The 22,753-nt window shown below is 37.3% G+C and overlaps 1 protein-coding gene across 12 annotated transcripts in view; it reads right to left on the bottom strand.

The window, feature by feature from the left end:
• POU2F1 (POU class 2 homeobox 1) overlaps nucleotides 1–22,753 on the bottom strand; it is a 173,401-nt gene that overhangs the window by 45,435 nt on the left and 105,213 nt on the right. For all 12 annotated transcript variants that reach the window (XM_025877836.2, XM_073899954.1, XM_073899959.1 and 9 more), the window contains 3 exons: nucleotides 7,348–7,448; nucleotides 3,313–3,366; nucleotides 1,341–1,460 (listed from right to left, as the gene is read on the bottom strand). In XM_025877836.2, the coding sequence (XP_025733621.1) occupies nucleotides 1,341–1,460; nucleotides 3,313–3,366; nucleotides 7,348–7,448 (275 nt within the window). The remainder of the gene's footprint in view (nucleotides 1–1,340; nucleotides 1,461–3,312; nucleotides 3,367–7,347; nucleotides 7,449–22,753) is intronic.

Here is a 22,753-nt window from a genome sequence, read left to right as displayed (position 1 = left end):
AGCCAGGTGCCCCACCTTGGAATATATTAAGTGCATTCACTTAGTGGCACAACTCTCCTTCTAAAAGGGTCCAATACAATTCGCGCATTGGAGGCATAAGAATCAAAATCAAACCATTCAAAAACTTAATACCTATCAAGGTATATTTGATTATAAATATTTTATATAATATATAAACATACTAATCTTTATTGAGGGGATTTTTATTTTTACTTATTTTAAATTTTACTTAAATTCTATTAATTAACATATAGTATATTATTAGTTTCAGAGGTAGAGCTCAGTGACTCATCAGTTGCATATAACACCCAGTGCTCATTACATCACGTGCCCTCCTTAATGCCCATCGCCCAGTTACCCCATCCTCCCCCACCGCCCTCCAGCAACCTTCAGTTTGTTTCCGATGATTAAGAGTCTCTTATAGTTTGTTTCTATTGAGGGGATTTCTAAAATAGTTTTGCGACAATTCTTAAAAGAGCCTTTCCACTACCAAGACATACTTAACTAAAATAAAGGAAATAAAAATTTGTGTGGGTTAATGTGATGTGAATTGAACAATTAACAAATAACTCTTCCTTACCACTCTCCTAGCCTTTCTACCCACTAAATAACGTAACAACAAATGTTTAACACTGGAAAATATTTTTGGTGTCTTAGAGCAAAGAGAGCTGAAAAGTTAAAAGTTAATATATTCATAAAGGCCAATTTATTACCAATAATAGTAAATGACACTGATCAACTGTTATGTGCCATGCACCGTTCGTTCTTTGAGTTTTACAAATATTGTTAATCTTTGTAATGATATTGTGAAATAGCATCTTACATGGATAACATCTCCATTTCACAGAAGGAAAACTGAGGCACAGGGAGATGAAGTAATTAGCCCATACAGCAAACTGCAGAGCCAGGATAGGAGACCAGAGGTTTCGTTTGAGAACATTCCACAGTAACTTAAACAAAATGTTTTTCTTTTGTAGGTACTAGTCCTTTCTTTAACTTCTACTCTGCAGCAGTATCGGAACTCCAAACCGATCTCATTCTAATTTCATCACTGTAATGGTCTCAATCACAGGATGACTCCACTGCATGATGAAGCAGCAGCTAAACTCCAAATAGGAGTTTAAAGAAGTCTTTAGCTTATCTAGAGCATCTGCAAAAGTAAGAAAAGATACCCTGAAAACGAATGACAAAGATAATTCCTTTTTCAGAGCTGCCTACAGTATAGAAAATGCCTTAAAGAAAACAGTGCCAGGCACAGCAAACTGTTCTAACCGAAGCATTGGCCAGTGGCCGTTGTGACACAAAGAAAGCTTACTAGAATTCTCCCAGTGAAGACTCACCCCAGTTATCTGTCCTCCGGCCAGCATGAGCTGGGTCTGGGGGATGGCTGCTTGCACTGAAGGCTGCTGGGAGGGCTGGCTGGGCTGCTGGGAGTCCCCCGATTCTTCATTAGATTTAGACTGAGGTGGGTGGGTGGTGGTGGGAAGGAATAAGAAATTTCAAATAATTGATTAAAAAACCTATACTTATAACTCCATATTTTAAGAATTATTTACAACATGGATTTATCTAGTCATGAGTTTTCTGGTTTCATTCTTTTCCTTTCCTATTCATCTCTGTATTTTCCTAATTTTAACACAGTAAGTTTTTAGACTTTTTTTCCTTTAAAAATCACATTTATTATTTGTTGTTTTCTAACTATAAAAGAAATGATCAAATATGGAACACATAAAAGTAGAAAATAAAATAGAAAAATTATCCACAATACAAGTTTTTGGTGCAGACTTTTTGTTCCAATGCCAGCGAAGCTGCAATTACAACTTTTAAGAAGAAAAAATAATTGGGTCCTCCACAAATCAACCGGATTGTTTAGAAACCCCAATCCTCAACTTTGGAAATAAGGAGAAAGGGAAGAGCACATTCTCAATCCATCTCTACATTAGACCCTCCATCCCAACATTCTGAGATGCATTCTGGTGGTCAGCCTGAAACTTCCTTATATATCATCTCAGAGACTGGTTACTTGACCTACAGAACTTTTCATCTAATATTTAAGATAACTGTAAATTTAGCATCTCCCATCAAGTAACACACAAATTTAGAGGGAAAATGCTGCAGTCAAGAGGGAAAGAGGACACAGTCCTAAAAGGGACACTAAGGGGAAATTTTATGGTAATTAAAACTGGTTATGCAGAACATTAAAATTCTGCATAGATTTGCATACTTCCCACCACCTGTTTTGGGGACCGCAGCAAGGCTAATTAACATAAAGGCTCTGATTAATTCTGCCAGTCACTGAGAGAGAATTACAGGGCAGGACTGTAAACACGCCGTACTGGAGACACAGTCTGTTTGCCAACATCTCTCTAAGGGATGGAAGTTTACCATGGCAACCAAGGCAATTTTCTGCCTCCTCTCCCTCAGAAAGGAAGGTCACATTTTCTCCTTTTCTCTTCTCTTCTCCCTTCCATGTGTTACTAGGTCCATATTCCACTGGGTTTCATGGAATGCTCAACCCAAGGTCTTTAGTCATTAGCAACACTGAAATCAATCTTCTAGAATAGGGTTTTCTCCTCTTGACTGTTAGTAACCCAAACACTATAACGAAAGGAAGCAGCAGATTGACTGAACTATGGTAATAACTGAACTTTGCATGTTTTACCATATGGTTTGTATCAGCAAAGTAGCCAGATTTAAATTTTGTTTTTAAAATTTTGTATGAAGCCCATCAATGACTATAACAGGTTTAGTTACAAACCTTAGAATCATAGCATTTTAGAGCACAGAGGAACCTTGGCAAGCTTCTAAACGTCCCTACCTAAATAAATGTAAGAGAAAAGGAACCCCAGGAGGTTAAGTGACTTGCTAAAGGTCACACAGCTAGTTAGTGGCAGAGTGAGAATGTAAACCTAAGACCTTTGTATCTCAGTCCAGTGTTCTTTCCTCTACACTATAAAATGACAAATAAAAGACATCTGGAAACAAAAAGGGCATTAAGATTTATCTGGCTTTGTGTTTAGGTATGTGTTATCACTGTATAACTTAGAAACAGTTTACTAAACTTACGTATCCACCTCTAAAAGTACACTTTTCTTGTTCACCTTTTGTCATTCACAGTAGCATAATATGAACTGAATTTTCATTAATGTCAATGATTATCATTATTTGGAACTTAATGACATCAGGTAATAAAAAAAGGTAATTACTTCTAAATATTTCCTATTATAAAATTATTGCATGCTCATTATAAAAAATCCAAAAAATATGGTAAAAACATGTAAAACTGATCCATAATCCCATGACCCAGCTTACCTGTACATTTAAAGACTGAGCAGCAGCCTGTAAACTTGTTCCAGCGAGCTGGACCTAAAAGTAATCAGGTAAAGTTCTAGTCTGATACTGTTGACATCCATCATTATAAGTTGACATCAACAAGTATTTCAAGAATCTCTACTACGTGCATGTCACTGAGTTAGAGCTGAGAACACAAAGAGGCCTATCTTACAGGGTTAAAACTTTATGGACAAGCTCACAGTTCCTCTACCTCCCACCAGAAAATGCTGTTAACATTTCTTTTCTAAAAATGTTTTCCCACACTAAACTAGCATCATCAGACATGCCATACTATCTTAGGCATTCCTTATATAACATCCTGTTTGTGTTCACTGGACATTTAGATTCTAAAAACTTAATTCATCTTCCATTGTATTAAAGAACACATAAGAACAAGCTACTTAATACATTATTTTTATCATTATAAACAATAAGAATAATTTACTCATTCTAATTTCAAAATTTTCATGTACATATCAGAGTAAAAACCTTACATATATATACACAGTCAAGTTTTTAAAACATCTATAGTCATAATTCAAAACTGATAGCTGAAATAAAGAATCTGTCTTATAAACCACACATGAAAGTGTCATAATATTTATTTAATACATTTCATGCATTCAGAAAGCTAAAACCATGATTATAGTAGAATAAGAATCATTATTTGACAACCATGTTAATTATAACTGATTCTGGCAAGTGTCATCAATGGGTGATGCTCTAATGGGTGAAATCTGAGGAATAACATGATAGTTACATATTGTCAACTCTCTCTCCATAGATATTTACTAATTACAAAAGGTAATTAAAAGACACATGTGCCTTCTGGTATGATCCACTAAGAACACAGCATTACTTATGTTGTATTCCTCCCCAAACCCAAACTGAGCAACACTATACAAAATAACTAGTCTGTATTCTTCAAAAATGTCAATGTCTTGAAAACAAAGAAAGACTATGTTGAGAGAGAAAGAATATAAACTAGGGTAGAATAAATGGAAACCTAAATTAGAATGGCAGCAGTCAGCATAAAAAGTAGTTAACATGAGAGGCATTCCAAGGTACTACATAGGATCCTGGCAAATGAATGGATATACATAAAGAAAAAAGTCATGAATTATTCCAGGGTTCAAATCTGAGAGATTGGAAAAATGGTAGTGTCATTGACAGGAAGCCAATAAGTTCCATTTTGGATATACCACACAGCATCAAGGTTTCCTAAAGTTAAATATAAGTGTTGATATGGAGCTCAGGATAGAGTTCAGAGCTAAAGTGAACAGAATGGTGCCCTTTATTTAAAACTAATAGTCCTGTTAGTAGATAAGAGCCCTCAGAAACAAACCTAGACATTTGCAGAGAACATATTTTAGATGCAGTGTAATCAAGGGAGGATTATCTGAAAAGACAGTATGTTTAAGACCCAAAGGCTAGGGGTGCCTGGGTGGCTCAGTCGGTTAGGCGTCTGCCTTTGGCTCAGGTCATGATCTCAGGGTCCTGGGATCGAGCCTCTGCATCGGACTCCCTGCTCAGCAGGAAGCCTGCTTCTCCCTCTCCCCGAATTGTGTTCCCTCTCTCGCTGTGTCTCTGTCAAATAAATAAAATCTTAAAAAAAAATTATAAGACCCAAAGGCTAAAAATTCCACCAAAGAGCCAGAGGAAAGAGTTTTGGGTACAAAGATTTAAAGGAGATAAAGTTTCTATGTGATTTTATTTAAATCATGCTGTTTCTGGGGAGACGTTTGTTGAGGAAGAGGACAGTTACAGGTCTTAAAGTAGCTCCTCATGGATTATTTCTGGAATTTGAAATTTATACTATAGTTGTATAAAAGAATGCTGTTTTTAGGAAAAATGTGATGAAGTATTTAGAAGTAGAAGGTCACAGTGACTGCAACTTACTCTAAAATGATTTAAAAAATATGTATATATATATATTTTTAGAAGATTTTGTTTATTTATTTGACAGAGAGAGAGACACAACGAGAGAGGGAACACAAGCAGGGGGGGTGGGAGAGGGAGAAGCAGGCTTCCCGCAGAGCAGGGAGCCTGATGTGGGGCTCGATCCCAGGACCCTGGGACCATGACCTAAGCTGAAGGTCTGAGCTTCAGCTTAATGACTGAGCCACCCAGGCGCCCCTGTATATACATTTTTTTATATGTGTGTTTGTACACCCACATGCACACACACACACACACAGAGCAAAGACAGTAAACAGTAATAGTTGGTGATTCTAAGTGAAGGGCTTTCAATTGAAAACTGTTCTATAGTTATAACTTTTCTATAGATTTGAAAATTTTCAAAATAGAAAGTTGAAAATAAAAAGTGAGAGCATCCTTTTACCACTTCATTTAGCTACCTCCCAACATCCTTCAAAACTTAGCTCAAAAGTCATCCTCTCTATGATAAATGTCTTAGAGATTATACAGGTTGAGCTAATTATTTCTACCTCTCTATTCCAATACAACTTTACCATTCACTTATTCAGTAAATAATTACTTAACATCTATTATAATTTGCGCTCTTTGCAAAATGCTAGGATAAAGATAAATAAGAAAAGGTTCCCATTTTCATGGAACTTATGGGGTGACAGATCTAAGGTCATCTACTTTGTATATGTGTACACACATTTATAATTATTTTAAGGAAAAGGTCAGAGTGTGAACCTGGTCAATAAGAGGGCTAGAAATAGAAGGTAAGTGTCACATTCATGTTAATTATGTGTCTAATCAGATGGTGAGCAATTCTGAGGGGACTGACATCTTGATGGAGAATTCAGTGATGTCATGATTTCATATCAAATTCACTGATTTAAAGTCCTTTGGTTTAGGGGATATTGAAGATTCAATGATTTTGGTAATCAGCTGGAGGCCTTGGAGCTGAGTAAGAGTTGTACTCTTAGAATTCGGATCCAATGGAGAAAAGACTGCATATCATCTATGTACCTTTGGGGATTTTTTAATACGTTTTGACCATCACAAATTTAAGCCAGATAGGGGCTTAATATGTACCACATACATTGACTAACAAAAATGTTATTCCTCTAAGAAACCAGAAAACTTGTTGGAGGCTGTAAATGTTTTTATTTTTTAATTTTAATTTTGTTTTTTAAAGATTATTTATTTATTTGAGAGAGAGAGAGAGTGCACAGAGTGAGAGGGAGAAGAAACTCCCTGCTGAGCAGAGAGCCTGATGTGGGGCTCAATCCCAGGACCCTGAGATCATGACCTGAGCTAAAGGCAGATGCTTAACAAACTGAGCCACCCAGGTGACCCTAACAAATGTTTTTAGAAGAAAATCGACATGAAAATAACATTTTTGGTTTTCTATAATATATTCTTAAATTATTTTAGATGCTAAATCATCTTAATATTTTATCTAGAAGTTTCATATAGAAGTTTCTCTACTTTGAAAAACACAAAGTCACGCACCTGAGCAAAAGTGTGTCACAGCTAGGGCCTCACTCCAGTATAGGAGATGCTAATTGCTGCCTGCATAGTAATCCTTTGAATTTGTGAATAATTGGGCTTTAGAGGACCTTTCTAAAATTGTACCTATTTCATGTGCAGGTGCTTCTTTTATATAAAGTTCAGGTCGTCTAAAGACAGAATTTATGAGCTCAGAAGACATATGAAGACACATTTTATGAAGACATATTCTGAACTCAGAGCCTTACATAGGTCTTGGGCAATGGTGGCTACATCCTTTTGGATGACTCTGTAATCTACTACCTTCAGTGAGCCATCACAGACCCACAGTGACAAAAACAGTAACCCAGTTAAGTGCATTCCATTCATAACAAAGAATTCTTTTTTTCACAAAGCTGTGAGGTCAATAGCTATAGAGTCAATTAAACTAAGAATCCAGACTAACCATTCAAAAGGACACAATCAGATGTGATCAGCACCAGGCTTTAATCATTTTAAAAAGTCCCACATACTGAAATAACTTCCCCAGGCCTTAACATTCCATGCCTCCAGTTTTTACTCTCCCTTATGGTTGAGCAGAGCATCTACCTGATGGAGATGTCCAAGGAAAGCCTGGGCCTGGGCTGTTGAAATTGCTCCTCCAACAGGCACAGGCTGCTTCTGAAAGTCCAGACCATTGGTTTGTGTGCCTAGAAAGCAAGCAAAAGCATGTAACTATTAAAAACAAACTCGACTTCAGTCATGAGCATTTATCAGATATCTATTTTGTATAAGTACTTTCTTAAGTACCTCCATGGATGAGAGGGATTTAAAAGAAAGCTAAGATACAGTAAAATGTTTTCTCCTCTGAAGGGAGGACTGTAGGGCAAGTAAATGAACACAAAGCTTAAGAAACAAACAAAAATATAAATAATGACTTCTAATCATAAGACGGTGTTACAGAATTCAGAAGTGATGCAGTGATTGGGGTCAGAATAAGCATGGCACTTTACAAGCATTAAGGAAGAGATTATTATCACTACTACTATGTAAAGAATGGTATAGACAGACTTCCAAGGAGGAACTGAAGCTCTCTTCTGGTCTCCCCCTTCTCAAGATTTCTTCTGCCCATGAAATTCACTAGTGACTTTGCAAGATGATTTATTCTTAACTTATACTTTTAATATATGACAATCTGATGGCAAAAACAACCATTTACATGATAAACAAAATAGTTTTACTAATTTCTTGAATCCTAAAGCATATATCTAATTAGCAAGAGCCCTGCTGTAATTACAATCTTCCAAATGTTATGCCTGTGTGTTTTAGCCACTTATGCTGCAATCTGATGCTAGAAATAGGACCAATTTATGGAAAGACATATTATCCTAATATTCAGAAATATTTTTTAAGGATATAATACATTGTTTACAAACTAAAATATCCAGATATTATTTAGAAATTACCAGAATTCCTTGTACTCAATAAAATGTAACAGACTACAGGAACCTGCAAGAACCACTGAGGCGCATGAATGTGGTACTGAACTTCCATTTCCTACCACCCAAACAACCCATCTGCCCATCCTCACTCCTGTGTGTACACACATGGAGCACACCAGTCAGGACAGGATAAGCCAGAACCTTAAGGTAGTATTTCTAAATGGCTACTCACTTCTGCCATTATATATCCTAACTAACTTCTAGCAAATGTATCATTTTAATAAGAATAATGAGGTAGATTACATGACTCAAAAGAACTATTTAAGGTTTCCTTGAGATAATTATAAAAGGAGTGTCTATACATTTCACCTGCTTAAAACCTCATAGTGATTGTTCTTTTATGGTTTTTTCCTAGCTTCCCATAAATAGAAAATGAAAGAACTATCTAGACATATACATTTAATGAAATTAAAAGGGTATACAGTTGTGTCAGGTAATGAGAAACTAGTATGAAATAAAATTTAAATTAGGGTCACTTTCATAGGCCACATATAGAAGCTTCATTATTTTAAAGTTACATGTTTTGTCATTAGCTGCTCTCTATTTCTATGTAGAAAATCATTACTTAGGTTGATTTTAAAATTGTGCATCCTTAGAGAATTATGCTCAATATATATTACATAAATCCACAAGGCTAAATGAAGATGAGATTTTGAAAAACAGAGACAAGCACTTAGAGATTAACACATCACCAATACAGGAAGTCTTCCAGAACCAAATATTTCACTCTCATGGAGACCATGAAAATTCTACACATTGGTTCCACTTTCAAGTTGCCACAAAAATGATATACCCCTTGTAACTCACAAAACACTATAACAAGACTGACTGATTTCTATCCCTGGTAGAGAGTCTACTATAGTGGCCTACAGGTAATACTATTTAAGTGCCCTGGCTCTCCCATCTTGGGGAGATGCATAAATGCATAGTACCCAAAGCTAGTAAAGTAAAAGAACATTCCTCGACAACAATTCAGATAAACAGAGATTTAAGATGCAAAAGCAGGTACTTATTTAAGTAAAATTCTGAGGCTCCACAAGGTCAGGGATGGAAGAAAGGATCTATCACATAGAAATCATTCTTGTAAATTATAAAGACCTAAACTGGGCTAAAAGGAAACAAGAGGGGAACAGACAGACAGACAGACAGACACACACACACACACATATGCACACATCTGACTTGAGTTTGAAGCCAGTACAGGGAGATAAGGTTGCTGTGAGCCAAAACCAAATGTGTGTCAGAGAAAACAGAACATCCAAATAAGGAAATGGGAGAATTAACAGGATGGGAGAGAAGGTGAATGATGTAAGAAGATTAAAGTAACACATACAGAATTTGAGAAACCCCAAAACATGTAAGAAAAGTGATCCAGGGGTGCCTGGGTGGCTCAGTTGGTTAAGCGACTGCCTTCGGCTCAGGTCATGATCCCAGGGTCCTGGGATCGAGCCCCGCATTGGGCTCCCTGCTCGGTGGGAAGCCTGCTTCTCCCTCTCCCACTCCCCCTGCTTGTGTTACCTCTCTTGCTGTCTCTGTCAGTTAAATAAATAAAATCTAAAAAAAAAAAAAAAAAAAGTGATCCCGAAGGCATTTAGAAATAACAAAGGCCAGAGCTAAAGATTCTATAAGGTTGCCACAAGAACAGTGTTACTGAGGTGAACCTCAGAGATCCTGAATCCAACCTCCTTATTTTATTGGTGAAGAAACTGATTAAGGAAACTGAAGTGACTTGTTCAAAATGTCATAGCTAGTTAGTGGAAGAGCCAATACAAGGATGGGGTCCCCTGATTCTGTGTAATTACTCACAGAGAAGTGATAGCTGAAATTGGGAGTAAAAACGTCAATCAATTAAGAGTGGATATAGAGAAAAGAAGCCTGAAGATAAGAGGGCACCCACATTAGGAGATGTAAAGACAAAGAGAACCAGAGAGGAAGCAGTTAGAAAACAGGGAGGGGGAAAAAAAAAATCCCTCAGGACTAGTGTGCTTCAGGAGCCAGGCAAAAGAAAGCTACAAGGATGGGGTAGTTTACTACTGTCAAGTGGCACAGAATAGGACAAAATACTGGAAAAGAAATTAATCCAAAGAGAATTGATGAAAGGCAGTAATAAAGGAAGGCCAAAACTTAATGAAATAGGAAAAAAAAACACATAATAGAAACACCAACTTGGTTCTTTCAAAAGAATCATATAGCTTACAAACTTCCAGTAAGATTGAAGAAAAAAATAAAAGAGAAGGAGCAAATAATTTAAGGATAACAGAAAGAAGGACATAATCAAAAAATGTTGTGGATACTAAAAAGAGGATATCATGAACCAATAAAATATATGCCAATTAAATTAAAACTTAGAAATGGACTACTCTCTAGAAAATATCAAGACTGACTCAAGAAAAAATAGAAAATCCCAAGGGTCCTACAGCATTTGAAGAAATTTAATTTGTACGTAAAAATCTTCCCAAAAGGAAAAATGAAAACCTAGAAAATTTTACTCTGTTTGCTTCCAGAAATCCAAGGGACAAGTAATTCCAATCTTACACAACTTTCCCAGAGTATGGGGAAAATGGGGAAACAATTCCTAACTCATTTTATGAGGTCAGCATAAACTCACTACCAAAACCTGACAAAGATGAGTATAAAAAAGGAAAAAAAATACATGCCAGTTTAACTCACAAATATACATAAAAATATCCTAAATAGTACTAGAAAAAATAATCCTATAAGGTAAAATATTTGGGGTTTTGAGGTTAAAAAAAAAATCACTGTGATTCACCACATTCATTAAAGGGGAGAAATCATATAATTGACTCAAAGGATGAAGAAAATACTTAGATAACATTCAATATCCACTTATGATAAAAATTCTAGGCATAGGAACATAAAGAAACTTCCTTAACTTGATAAAGAGTAACATTAAAAGCATTCCCTTTAAGATTAAGAATAAGATAAGGATGCCAGCTACTGGAAGGCTCAGACAACAAGAAAAGAAAATACACCAGTTGGGAAAAGAAACAAAACTTTCTTTTCAGATGATGTGATAATGTATATAGAGTATCCTAAGGAATCTAATGATCTATTTCTAGAATAAGAGAGTTTAATAAGGGGATCTAATCAATTTGGACATAAGTAAGATGTTGGAACTGGAATTCAGAATAATGATTATAAAGATACTAGCTGGGCTTGAAAAGAGCAAAGAAGACACTACAGAATCCCTTTCTGGAAAATTAAAAGAACTAAAATCTAATGAAGTTGAAATAAAAAAGGCTATTAATGAGATGCAGTAAAAAATGGAGGCTCTAACTCCTAGGATAAATGAGGCAGAAGAGAGAATTAGTGATATAGAAGACCAAATGACAGAGAATAAAGAAGCTGAGAAAAAGAGAGATAAACAACTACTGGACCATGAGAGGAGAATTTGAGAGATACCATGGAGTGAAACAGTGTTAGAATAATTGGGATACCAGAAGAGAGAGAGAGAGAGGCAGAAGGTATATTGGAGCAAATTATAGCAGAGAACTTCCCTAATCTGGGGAAGGAAACTGGCATCAAAATCCAGGAGGCAGAGAGAACCCCCCCTCAAAATCAGTAAAAATAGGTCAACATCCCAACATATAATGGTGAAACTTACAAATCTCAGAGACAAAGAGAAAATCCTGAAAGCAGCTTGGGACAGAGATCTGTAACCTACAAAGATAGAAACATTAGATTGGTAGCAGACCTATCCACGGAGACCTGGCAGGCCAGAAAGGACTGGCATGATATATTCAGGGCGCTAAGTGAGAAAAAGATGCAGCCAAGAATACTTTAACCAGCTAGGATGTCATTCAAAATAGGAGAGATAAGAAGCTTCCAGGACAAACAGAAACTAAAAGAACTTGTGATCACCAAACCAGCCCTACGAGAAATATTAAAAGGATCTTCTAAGCAAAGAGAGAGCCCGAAAGTAACATAGACCAGAAAGGAACAGAGACAGTCACTTTACAAGTAATACAATGGCATTGAATTCGTATCTTTCAATAATTACTCTGAATGTAAATGGGCTAAATGCCCCAATCAAAAGACACAGAGTATCAGATTGGATAAAAAACCAAGACCCATCTATATGCTGTCTGCAAGAGACTCATTTTAGACCCAAAGACACCACCAGATTGAAAGTGAGGGGGTGGAAAACCATTTATCATGCTAATGGACATCAAAAGAAAGCTGGGGAGGCAATTCCTATATCAGAAAATTAGATTTTAAACCAAAGACTGTAATAAGAAACGTATTATAATTAGAAGTTCTAACAATTATAAATACTTATGCCCCTAACACGAGAGCAGCCAATTACATAAGTCAATTAATAACAAAACTAAAGAAACACATCAATAATAATACAATCAATAGTAGGGGACGTTAACACCCCCCCCCTCACTGCAATGGACAGATCACCTAAGCAGAAGGTCAACAAGGAAATAAGGGCTTTGAATGACACACTGGACAAGATGGACTTCACAGATATATTCAAAACATTACATCCTAAAGCAACAGAATACACATTCTTCTCCAGTGCACATGGAACATTCTCCAGAATAGATCACATAATGGATCACAAATCAGGTCTCAACTGATACCAAAAGACTGGGATCATTACTTGCATATTTTCAGACCACAATGCTTTGAAACTGGAACTCAATCACAAGAGGAAATTTGGAAAGAACTCATATACATGGAGGCTAAAGAGCGTCCTACTAAAGAAGGAATGGGTAAACCAGGAAATTAAAGAAGAATTAAAAAAATTCATAGAAACAAATGAAAATGACAACTGTTCAAAATCTTTGGGATGTAGCAAAGGCAGTCCTAAGAGGGAAGTATATAGCACTACAAGCCCTTCTCACGAAACAAATAAGGTCTCAAAAACACAAACAAACCTTACGCCTAAAGGAGCTGGAGAAAGAACAGCAAAAAAAGCCTAAACCAAGCAGGAGAAGAGAAGTAATAAAGATTAGAGCAGAAATCAATTAAATAGAAACCAAAAGAACAGTAGAACAGATCAATGAAACTAGAAGCTAGTTCTTTGAAAGAATTAATAAGGGGCGCCTGGGTGGCTCAGTTGTCGTTAAGTGTCTGCCTTCAGCTCAGGTCTTGATCCCAGGGTCCTGGAATCGAGCCCCGCATTGGGCTCCCTGCTCCGCAGGAAGCCTGCTTCTCCCTCTCCCACTCCCCCTGCTTGTGTTCCCTCTCTCACTGTGTCTCTCTCTGTCAAATAAATAAATAAAATCTTAAAAAAAAAAGAATTAATAAGATTATAAACACCTGGCCAGATTTATCAAAATAAAAGAGAAATGACCCAAATAAATAAAACCATGAATGAAAGAGGAGAGATCACAACCAACAGCAAAGAAATACAAAAAATTATAAGAACGTATTATGAGCAACTATAATGCCAACAAATTAGATAGTCTGGAAGAAATGGATGCATTCCTAGAGACGTATAAACTACCAAAACTAAACCAGGAAGAAATAGAAAACCTGAACAGACCCATAACCAGCAAGGAAATTGAAGCAGTAATCAAAATCTCCCAACAAATAAGAGCCCAGGGCCAGATGGCTTCCCAGGGGAATTCTACCAAACATTTAAAGAATTAGTATCTATTCTTCTGCAGCTCTTTCAAAAAATAGAAATGGAAGGAAAACTTCCAAACTCTATTATGAGGCCAGCATTACCTTGATCCCAAAACCAGACAAAGACCCCACCAAAAAAGGAGAATTACAGACCAATATCCCTGATGAACATGGATGCCAAAATTCTCACCAAAATACTAGCCAATAGGATCCAACAGTACATTAAAAGGACTATTCAGGGGCGCCTGGGTGGCTCAGTTGCTTAAGCGTCTGCCTTCAGCTCAGGTCATGATCCCAGGGTCCTGGGATTGAGCCCCACATCATGCTCTCTGCTCAGCGGGGAGCCTGCTTCTACCTCTCCCTCTGCCGCTCCCCCTGCTTGTACTCTCTCTATCTCTCTGTCAAATAAATAAAATCTTAAAAAAAAAAAAAACTGCTCTCATAAAAAAAAATTCTTTTCAAAAACAAAGGACTATTTACCTCGACCAAGTGGGATGTATTCCTTGGCTGCAAGGTTGGTTCAACATCCGCAAAGCAATCAATGCGATACAATACATAAATAAAAGAAGGGACAAGAACCATATGATCCTCTCAATAGAGGCAGAAAAAGCATTTGACAAAGTACAGCATCCTTTCTTGATTAAAACTCCTCACAGTGTAGGGATAGAGGGAACATACCTCAATATCATAAAAGCCATCTACAAACCCCCAAAGCAATTATCATTCTCAGTGGAGAAAAACTCAGAGTTTTTCCCCTAAGGTCAGGAACACAGCAGGGATGTCCACTACCAATCAGCAATCAGACAACAGAAAGAAATAAAAGGCATCCAAATTGTCAAAGAAGAAGTCAAACTCTCACTCTTCACAAATGACATGATAGTCTATGGGGAAAACCCAAAAGACTTCACCCCAGGGAAGCCTGGGTGGCTCAGTCATTTAGGCATCTGCCTTAGGCTCAGGTCATGATCCCAGGGTCCTAGGATTGAGTCCCGCATCAGGTTCCTTGCTCAGCGGGGAGCCTGCTTCTCCCTCTGCGTGCCCCTCCCCCTGTGTTCTCTCCCCCCTCTCTCTGACAAATAAATAAATAAGTCTTAAGAAAAAAAAAGACTCCACCCCCAAATTGCTAAAACTCATACAGGAATTCAGCAAAGTGGCAGAATTAAAATCAATGCACAGAAATCAGTTGCATTTTGGGCGCCTGGGTGGCTCAGCTGGTTAAGCGACTGCCTTCAGCTCAGGTCATGATCCTTGAGTCCTGGGATCAAGTCTCGCATTGGACTCCCTGCTCAGCGGGGAGTCTGCTTCTCCCTCTGACCCTCCCCCCTCTCATGCTCTCTCTGTCTCATTCTTTCTCTCTCAAATAAATAAAATCTTAAAAAAAAAGAAATCAGTTGCATTTCTATACACTGACAATGAGACAGAAGAAATAGAAATTAAGGAATCAATCCCATTTACAATTACACCAAAAAATATAAGATACCTACGAATAAACCTAACCAAAGAACTAAAGGATCTGAAAACTCTTGAACATTTATGAAAGAAATTGAGGAAGACACAAAGAAATGGAAAAACATTCCAGGCTCATGGACTGGAAGAACAAATATTGTTAAAAGGTCTATGCTACCTAAAGCAATTTACACATTCAATGCAATCTCTATCAAAACACCATCAACATTTTTCACAGAGCTGGAACAAACAATCCTAGAATTTGTATGGAACCAGAAAAGACCCCGAATAGCCACAGGAATGTAGAAAAAGAAAACTAAAACTGGTGGCATCACAATTCTGGACTTCAAGCTCTATTACAAAGCTGTAATCAAGAGAGTATGATACTGGCTTAAAAACAGACACATATATCAATGGAACAGAAGAGAGAACCAAGAAATGGACCCTCAACTCTGGTTAACTAATTTTTGACACAGCAGGAAAGAATATCCAATGGAAAAAGGACAGTCTCTTCAACAAATGGTACTGCGAAAATTGGACAGCCACATGCAGAAGAATGAAACTGCACCATTTCCTTAAACCACACACAAAAATAAGACTCAAAATGAATGAAAAGACCTAAATGTGAGACAGGAATCCATCAAAATCCTAGAGGAGAACACAAGCAGCAACCTCTTTGACCTCGGCCGCAGCAACTTCTTGCTAGACACATCTCCAAAGGCAAGGGAAACAGGAAAAATGAACTATTGGGACTTCATCAAGATAAAGGAAACAGTCGACAAAACCAAAAGATAGCTGACAGAATGGGAAAAGATATTTGCAAATGACATATCAGATAAAGGGCTAGTATCCAAAATCTATAAAGAACTTATCAAACTCAACACCCAAAGAAGAAATGATCCAATCAAGAAATGGGCAGAAGACATAACAGACATTTTTCCAAAGAAGACATCCAAATGGCCAACAGACACATGAAAAAATGCTCAATATCACTCAGCATCAGGGAAATACAAAGCAAAACCACAATGAGATACCACCTTACACCAGCCAGAATGGCTAAAATTAACAAGTCAGGAAATAACAGATGTTGGTGAGGATATGGAGAAAGGGGAACCCTCCTACACTGTTGGTGGGAATGCAAGCTGGTGCAGCCACTCTGGAAAACAGTATGGAGGTTCCTCAAAAAGTTGAAAATAGAGCTTCTCTACGACCCAGCAATTGCACTACTGGGTATTTACCCCAAAGATACAAATGTAGTGATCCAAAGGGGCACGTGAACCCCAATGTTTATAGCAGCAATGTCCACAATAGCCAAACTATGGAAAGAGCCTAGATGTCCATCAACAGATGAATGGATAAAAAAGATGTGGTATATAAATACAATGGAATATTACGCAGCCATAAAAAATGAAATATTGCCATTTGCAACAACATGGATGGAACTGGAGGGTATTATGTTAAGCGAAATGAGTCAATCAAAGAAAGACAATTATCATACGATCTCACGGATATGTGGAATTTAAGAAACAAAACAGAGGATCATAGGGGAAGAGAGGAAAAAATAAAACAAGACGAAACCAGAGACAGAGACAAACCATAAGAGACTCTCAATCACCAGAAACAAATTGAGGGTTGCTGGAAGGGAGGGGGATAGAGGGATGGGGTAACTGGGTGACAGACATTAAGGAGGGCATGTGAGGTAATGTGCAACTGGTTATCATGTAAGACTGATGAATCACAGACCTGTACCTCTGAAACCAATAATACGTTATATGTTAATAAAAAAAAGAATTTAATAAGGTTACAGCACACAAAGTCTATTTGAAAATTGCTTTTATACACCAAATGAAAATATTTTTTAAAAATTTTATTTTTAACACTTCAAAATAAAATCCTGGGAATAAATCTATGAAACTATAGCAAGTCCTTATCAGTGGAAAACTATAAAACCTTATTTTTAAAAATTATAAAGAAGACATAAATAAATGCTCATTTACAGACTCAACATTGTAAAGATATCAATCAGTTCTTTCCAAACTGGACTATGGATTCAAAGCAATTCCGTATCAAAATCTCAACAAGTTATTTTCTTTCTCTTTTTCCTTCCTTCTCTTTCTCAGGGTTGGGGTGTGTGTGTGTAATTGACAGATAGATTCTAGAATTATTTATTTTAAAGTTTTTTTTTTTTTCCAGTAACCTCTGTACCCAGTGTGGGGCTTGAATTCATGATCCCAAGATCAAGAGTCACATGCTCTTCCAACTGAGCCAGCTAGATGCGCCATGATTCTAAAATTTAACTAGAAGGGCAAAGGGTCAAATGCTTTTCCAAAAAAAAAAAAAAAAAAAAACCAAGTTGAGGGACCTGTACTATTAAGATATTAAGACTTATCATAGAGCAACAATAATTAGAGTATAATAACAAACAGACCAGGTTAGAGTCTGGAAGCCACACATATCTTTAGACACTTGCAACGTGATAGGTAGTACTGGCACATCAGTAAGGAAAGGATGGAGTTTTCAATAAAAGGATAACTGGGTATCCATTTGGGAAAAAAATGAAATTAGAACAATTCATACCATATAAAAGAAAGAGAGGAAGGACGGAAGGAAAGTTTCAGAAAGATTAAAGGCCTAAATGTAAAGTACAAACTTATTACATTTTCAGAAGTACAAACTAAGAGTACATCATTATAACCTTGGGAAAACGATTTCTTTGCCAAGATCCAAAAAATGAAAAGACGTAAGTTTAACTACTTCAAAATTAAAAGCTTTGTTCATCAAAGCGCTACATAAAGAGAATGAAAAGGAGAAAATATTTGTAATACAAACAAACAACAAAGGATCAGTATTCAGAACACACAGAGAACGCCTATCAATCAATAAAAAAAGTCAAACCAATAGAAAAAAACAAATGAACAGGAATTTCACAAAAGAAGAAACATAAATGGTGCACGAACACTAGAAAAGATGTTCAGCCTCCTTGGAAACTAGGGAAATGCAAATTAAAATCCCAATACAATACCATTTTACAGCCACTAAGTTTTTTAGGCTAAAATTATAAAATTGGTTAATATCAAGTTTTGGCCAGACTGTGAAATTCTTATCTGCTGTTGGTAGTGATATAAACCAGTATAAATACTTTGGAAAACTTGCTGGCAGTACTGAGTAACACTGGAATAAGTTGAGCAATTACACCACTAAGTAAACTCTGGAGACTTTCATGCATATGCATAAGAGGTAAGTACAAAATTACTTTATAGCAACAAAAGCCTAAAAATAACCCAAATGTCCATCAATAATAGAATGGATAGAAAACTTGTGATATGTTCATATAATGGGATATTATATCCAGTGAAAGTGAATTATAAACATATGCCTAACTTGGATGAATCTCAAAAACATAATGTTGAACAAAAGAAACCAGTCAGAATATAGTATGATTCAATTTATATAACGGCAACAGATGAATCTAAGTATTATTTGAGGATAGTAAATATACAGATGAAAAAAAATTGGAAAGAAAAGCAATGTGACCATTAACACTGAATTTAGGATGATTGTTACCTCTGTGGTGGAAGAAGGGATGACCAGGATGGACCTACAGTGGCCTCCTGGGACATGGTAACATTCTGTTTCGTAGAGTGGTAGACACAAGAGTACTTAAACTATACATACATGTTTACATACAGGTTTCTAAGATTATTACATTTACATTAAAACAATAAAACATCCACAATGACAGAATAGTTGCAGTAAAATTTCAAGGACACATCCAAATGGCAAGGAGCAAAGGAAAAAGCAGGTGGCAATGCAGCCAAAGTAGTGAGCAGGCGGGGCTCCTTCCTTTAGGAAGTCTGGCAGTGGTGGGAGGGAGAGGGGGTGGTCGTTGAAAGGTGTACAGACTTCGGGCGGGGTGAGGGTCTGCGGGCTGATAAACCCATGCGTATCTCAAGACTGTGAGGAAAGAGTCTGTGGGAAGGAATACACTGAGGATGTAAGAACAACATGGGGTAGGAACTGGAAAGAAATGAGAAGACACAGAATTAAGAGTGAAAAGTGGAGGATCATAATAATGGAAAAGGTGATTTCCTAAATGCAAATGAAAAGGAGAAGACGGGTGAAAGAAAAACATATAAAGCAGAGGGAGGTGGCGGGCTCAAATCAGATAGTACAATCTTCTCAGTAATCAAAAGGTAGTCATTTTCAGAAAACAAAAATAGCAAGACAGAAAGAAAGCAGAAAAGTTCTTGGGGCGCCTGGGTGGCTCAGTTGGTTAAGCGACTGCCTTCGGCTCAGGTCATGATCCTGGAGTCCCGGGATCGAGTCCCACATCGGGCTCCCTGCTCAGCAGGGAGTCTGCTTCTCCCTCTGACCCTCTTCCCTCTCATGCTCTCTATCTCTCATTCTCTCTCTCTCTCAAATAAATAAATAAAATCTTTAAAAAAAAGCAGAAAAGTTCTGAACTAGGGGGAGCAGTTTGCTCATTTACGCTATTTCTATGGTTATTTCTCCATAAACGAGAATGGAAATCTATACCCTCTGAATGTTAATGTTAAAATGTATAAATGGGACAGGAAACACAACATAGGAGGCCGGGAAGGCCAGAGATAGGAGAAGAATGAGGGGAGGAAGGAGGAGACAGAGTAAGCTAAGGTGACACCCTCACAGTAGGATCCAAATGCAGATGCCCTCCACCATCTTCTCTATGTCTCAAAGTCCCAGGTATTGTTCAACATGCAGCCTGGAATCTACCCTCTTTAAGGGCCAATCTAACTGGAAATCTTTCCCGATCTTTTTTTTTTTTTTTTAGGAGGGGAGGAGCAGAGGGAGAGGGAGAGAGGGAATCCTAAGCAGGCTCCAAACCCTAAGCCCAGCTCAGAGCCCAACGCAGGGCTCGATTTCAGGACCCTGAGATCATGACCTGAGCTGTTATCAAGCAGAATGCTCAACCAACTGAGCCACCCGGGCATGCCAATCTTTCCCAAATCTTAATGCCCATACAGCCCAGTTTTTAACTTAGGACACTTAATCCTTACTTAAGACATAACATTAGTATTTTTCAAACAGATCAACCCTTTAAGGCCAGAAATTAAAAACTTATAGTAACATATTTTCGTAATCTCTTCAGGATACAGCTATGTCTAAAGGAAGTCATATTTTAAAAAGGAAAAAAAAATCTCTTTTCTAATGTCAGTGGCCTCAGATTCTTTTGCTAAATGCATGGAAATAGATTTGTTACAGTGGTGCTCAGACCAAGTATCAGAATCACTCATATCACCAAACAGAATTAAATCAGAGTAAAGATTGATTACAGAGGATTGAGATTTCTGGAATCCCTGAAAATATTTGTAAATATTCCCGGATTTCAAAGGAGAATCAAAAATTATTTACTGAGTGGAGACCTAAACCCTGAATATATAAATGGGCAAGGTACCCTTTTTCTTCTCAAATCCTACTTGTAAGGAGAGACTGTCATAGGCAGCTGCTTACCCCCACCCAATTAAGAATGTTGGGGACAAGGGGATTAAATTAAATATACTACACCTGTGCTGAAGCTACTCTACTGTTTCCAATAGTTGATATCATTGGCTCATTAAACTGGTAACTTAATCTAATCTGCAGTGTATGGGATCTCCTCTTATAAATCTGGTCCATCTGCAACTCTATACTACCTTTATTATTTTTAATCTATTTCAATAGTGACTACTTTGGAATACTGACATAGAGATTATTTGGCTGTTTCCTAAATGATTAACTTCTTAACCAACAGGATTGTCCATCTTTACAATTCAAAAGAAATGAACAGTTTTACCTTTATAGGGAATACTTTTTGATAAACCTATTGTTATGGCTATATACATGAAATTTATGACTGAATCATCTCCCATTTGCACTGAGACTATTCTTTCTGCTTATGTGCATTTTCTGCTTTTATATATTTAGGTATAAACAACAAAAGAGAACCAAGAATATATCATGTAGAAGAAAGATCCTGCTGTAAGAATAAACGCTACATTCAACATTTACTGTGCACTGGAGTGCCAAGTGCTGAGGTTCTATCAAGAAGAAAACGACACAGTCCTTGTTCTTAAGTAGCTCTCAGGCCTATTAACTCACTCGTTAAAGAAACCTCACCGAGTATCTACGTGGCAGACGCGGTTCTAGATGCACGAGCTAGGACAGGAGAGAAGAGGGATAGAAACCATGTCTTCATAGAGCTTACATTTTAGTGTGGGGAAAGAGACAATAAAAATGAAAAAAATATTGAACATTAGATAGAAGTAAGTGCTATGAAAAAATAGAGAGGAAAAAGGGTTAGGGAGTCTGGTGGGGGTGCAGGGGTAACAACTGTGGTTCCAGTTTCGTTAAGAAGGTACGCACAACACGGCAAGGGCCCAACAGCAAGCAGACAGACACAGGCTGGGACCGGGACACATCAGGGGCCCTTAAGGAGGAAGGGAAAAGGTGATGCTAGGGAAAACTTCTCAGAGGCAACATTTTGGTTGAATCTTAAAGAGGATGAGATGGAATTAACAGGAAATGGCTATTTGAAGAAGGAAAACGTCAAGCATTTCTCTACCAGAAGTAGAAGACATTATAACACAAGTTTAATATCCAGGAATCCAAACGAATAATTTTAGATATTCTATTAGGTCCTTGGTTTACAAAGATAAACAAGTCATACTGCCATAACCAAAAGTTGCTCACTGTTAGCTCTGGGTGCCAGACAAGAACATGAATAATTATAATGTGAAACACTAGCACTCTATAAAGAAGTTCTCTACAGAAAGATGGCAGAAGGTAGAACACAAACACGAATAAAGTACAGTCACCGTCCTCAAACAAAGCAAGGCAGAATATGGTATTTGCTCAAAGAAAGGTACAAAGTGCTGTGAGTTCCAGCATGGCTAAGAAGGAGGGGGAGATTAGGATAGAAAGGTGGGCTGGGGTTACAGAGTGAGGCCTGAACCGCCAAAGTATGAAAAGCGAAAATTCAATGGTTCAGATGTAAGCACAGTTTATTACTAGCCAATGCTCATCTCATTACTACAAGACATTCTGACCATAATACAGATGGAGCTGCACAAAGACACTACTGGAAAAAAAAGTGTGGGGTACATTATTTTAAAAAAATAAATAAAAGTATATTATTCAACCCATTAGGATACCTATTAACAGGGGAAAAAAAAGGGAAATAACAAGTGTTGGCAAGAATGTGGAGAAACTGGAATCCTTCTACCTTGGCTGTGGAAATGTAAAATGGTTCAGCTGCTGTGGAAAAGAGTTTGGTGGTTTTTTAAAAAGTTAAACATAGAATTACTGTATGACCCATCCACTCCACTGCTAGGAATACACCCAAAAGAAGTGAAAACAGGTACTCAAAGAAATCCTTGGACATGAATATTCATAGCAGCACTACTCACAATAGCCAAAAAGTAGAAACAATCCAAATGTCCATCAACAGA

This window comes from Callorhinus ursinus, unplaced genomic scaffold (assembly GCF_003265705.2).
Source record: "Callorhinus ursinus isolate GAN/ISIS: 27379988/994484 unplaced genomic scaffold, GSC_fseal_2.0 scaffold13, whole genome shotgun sequence".
Lineage (NCBI taxonomy): Eukaryota > Metazoa > Chordata > Mammalia > Carnivora > Otariidae > Callorhinus > Callorhinus ursinus.
Note: the sequence above shows the minus strand (reverse complement) of the source record. Positions and strands in the feature narration are given on the sequence as shown.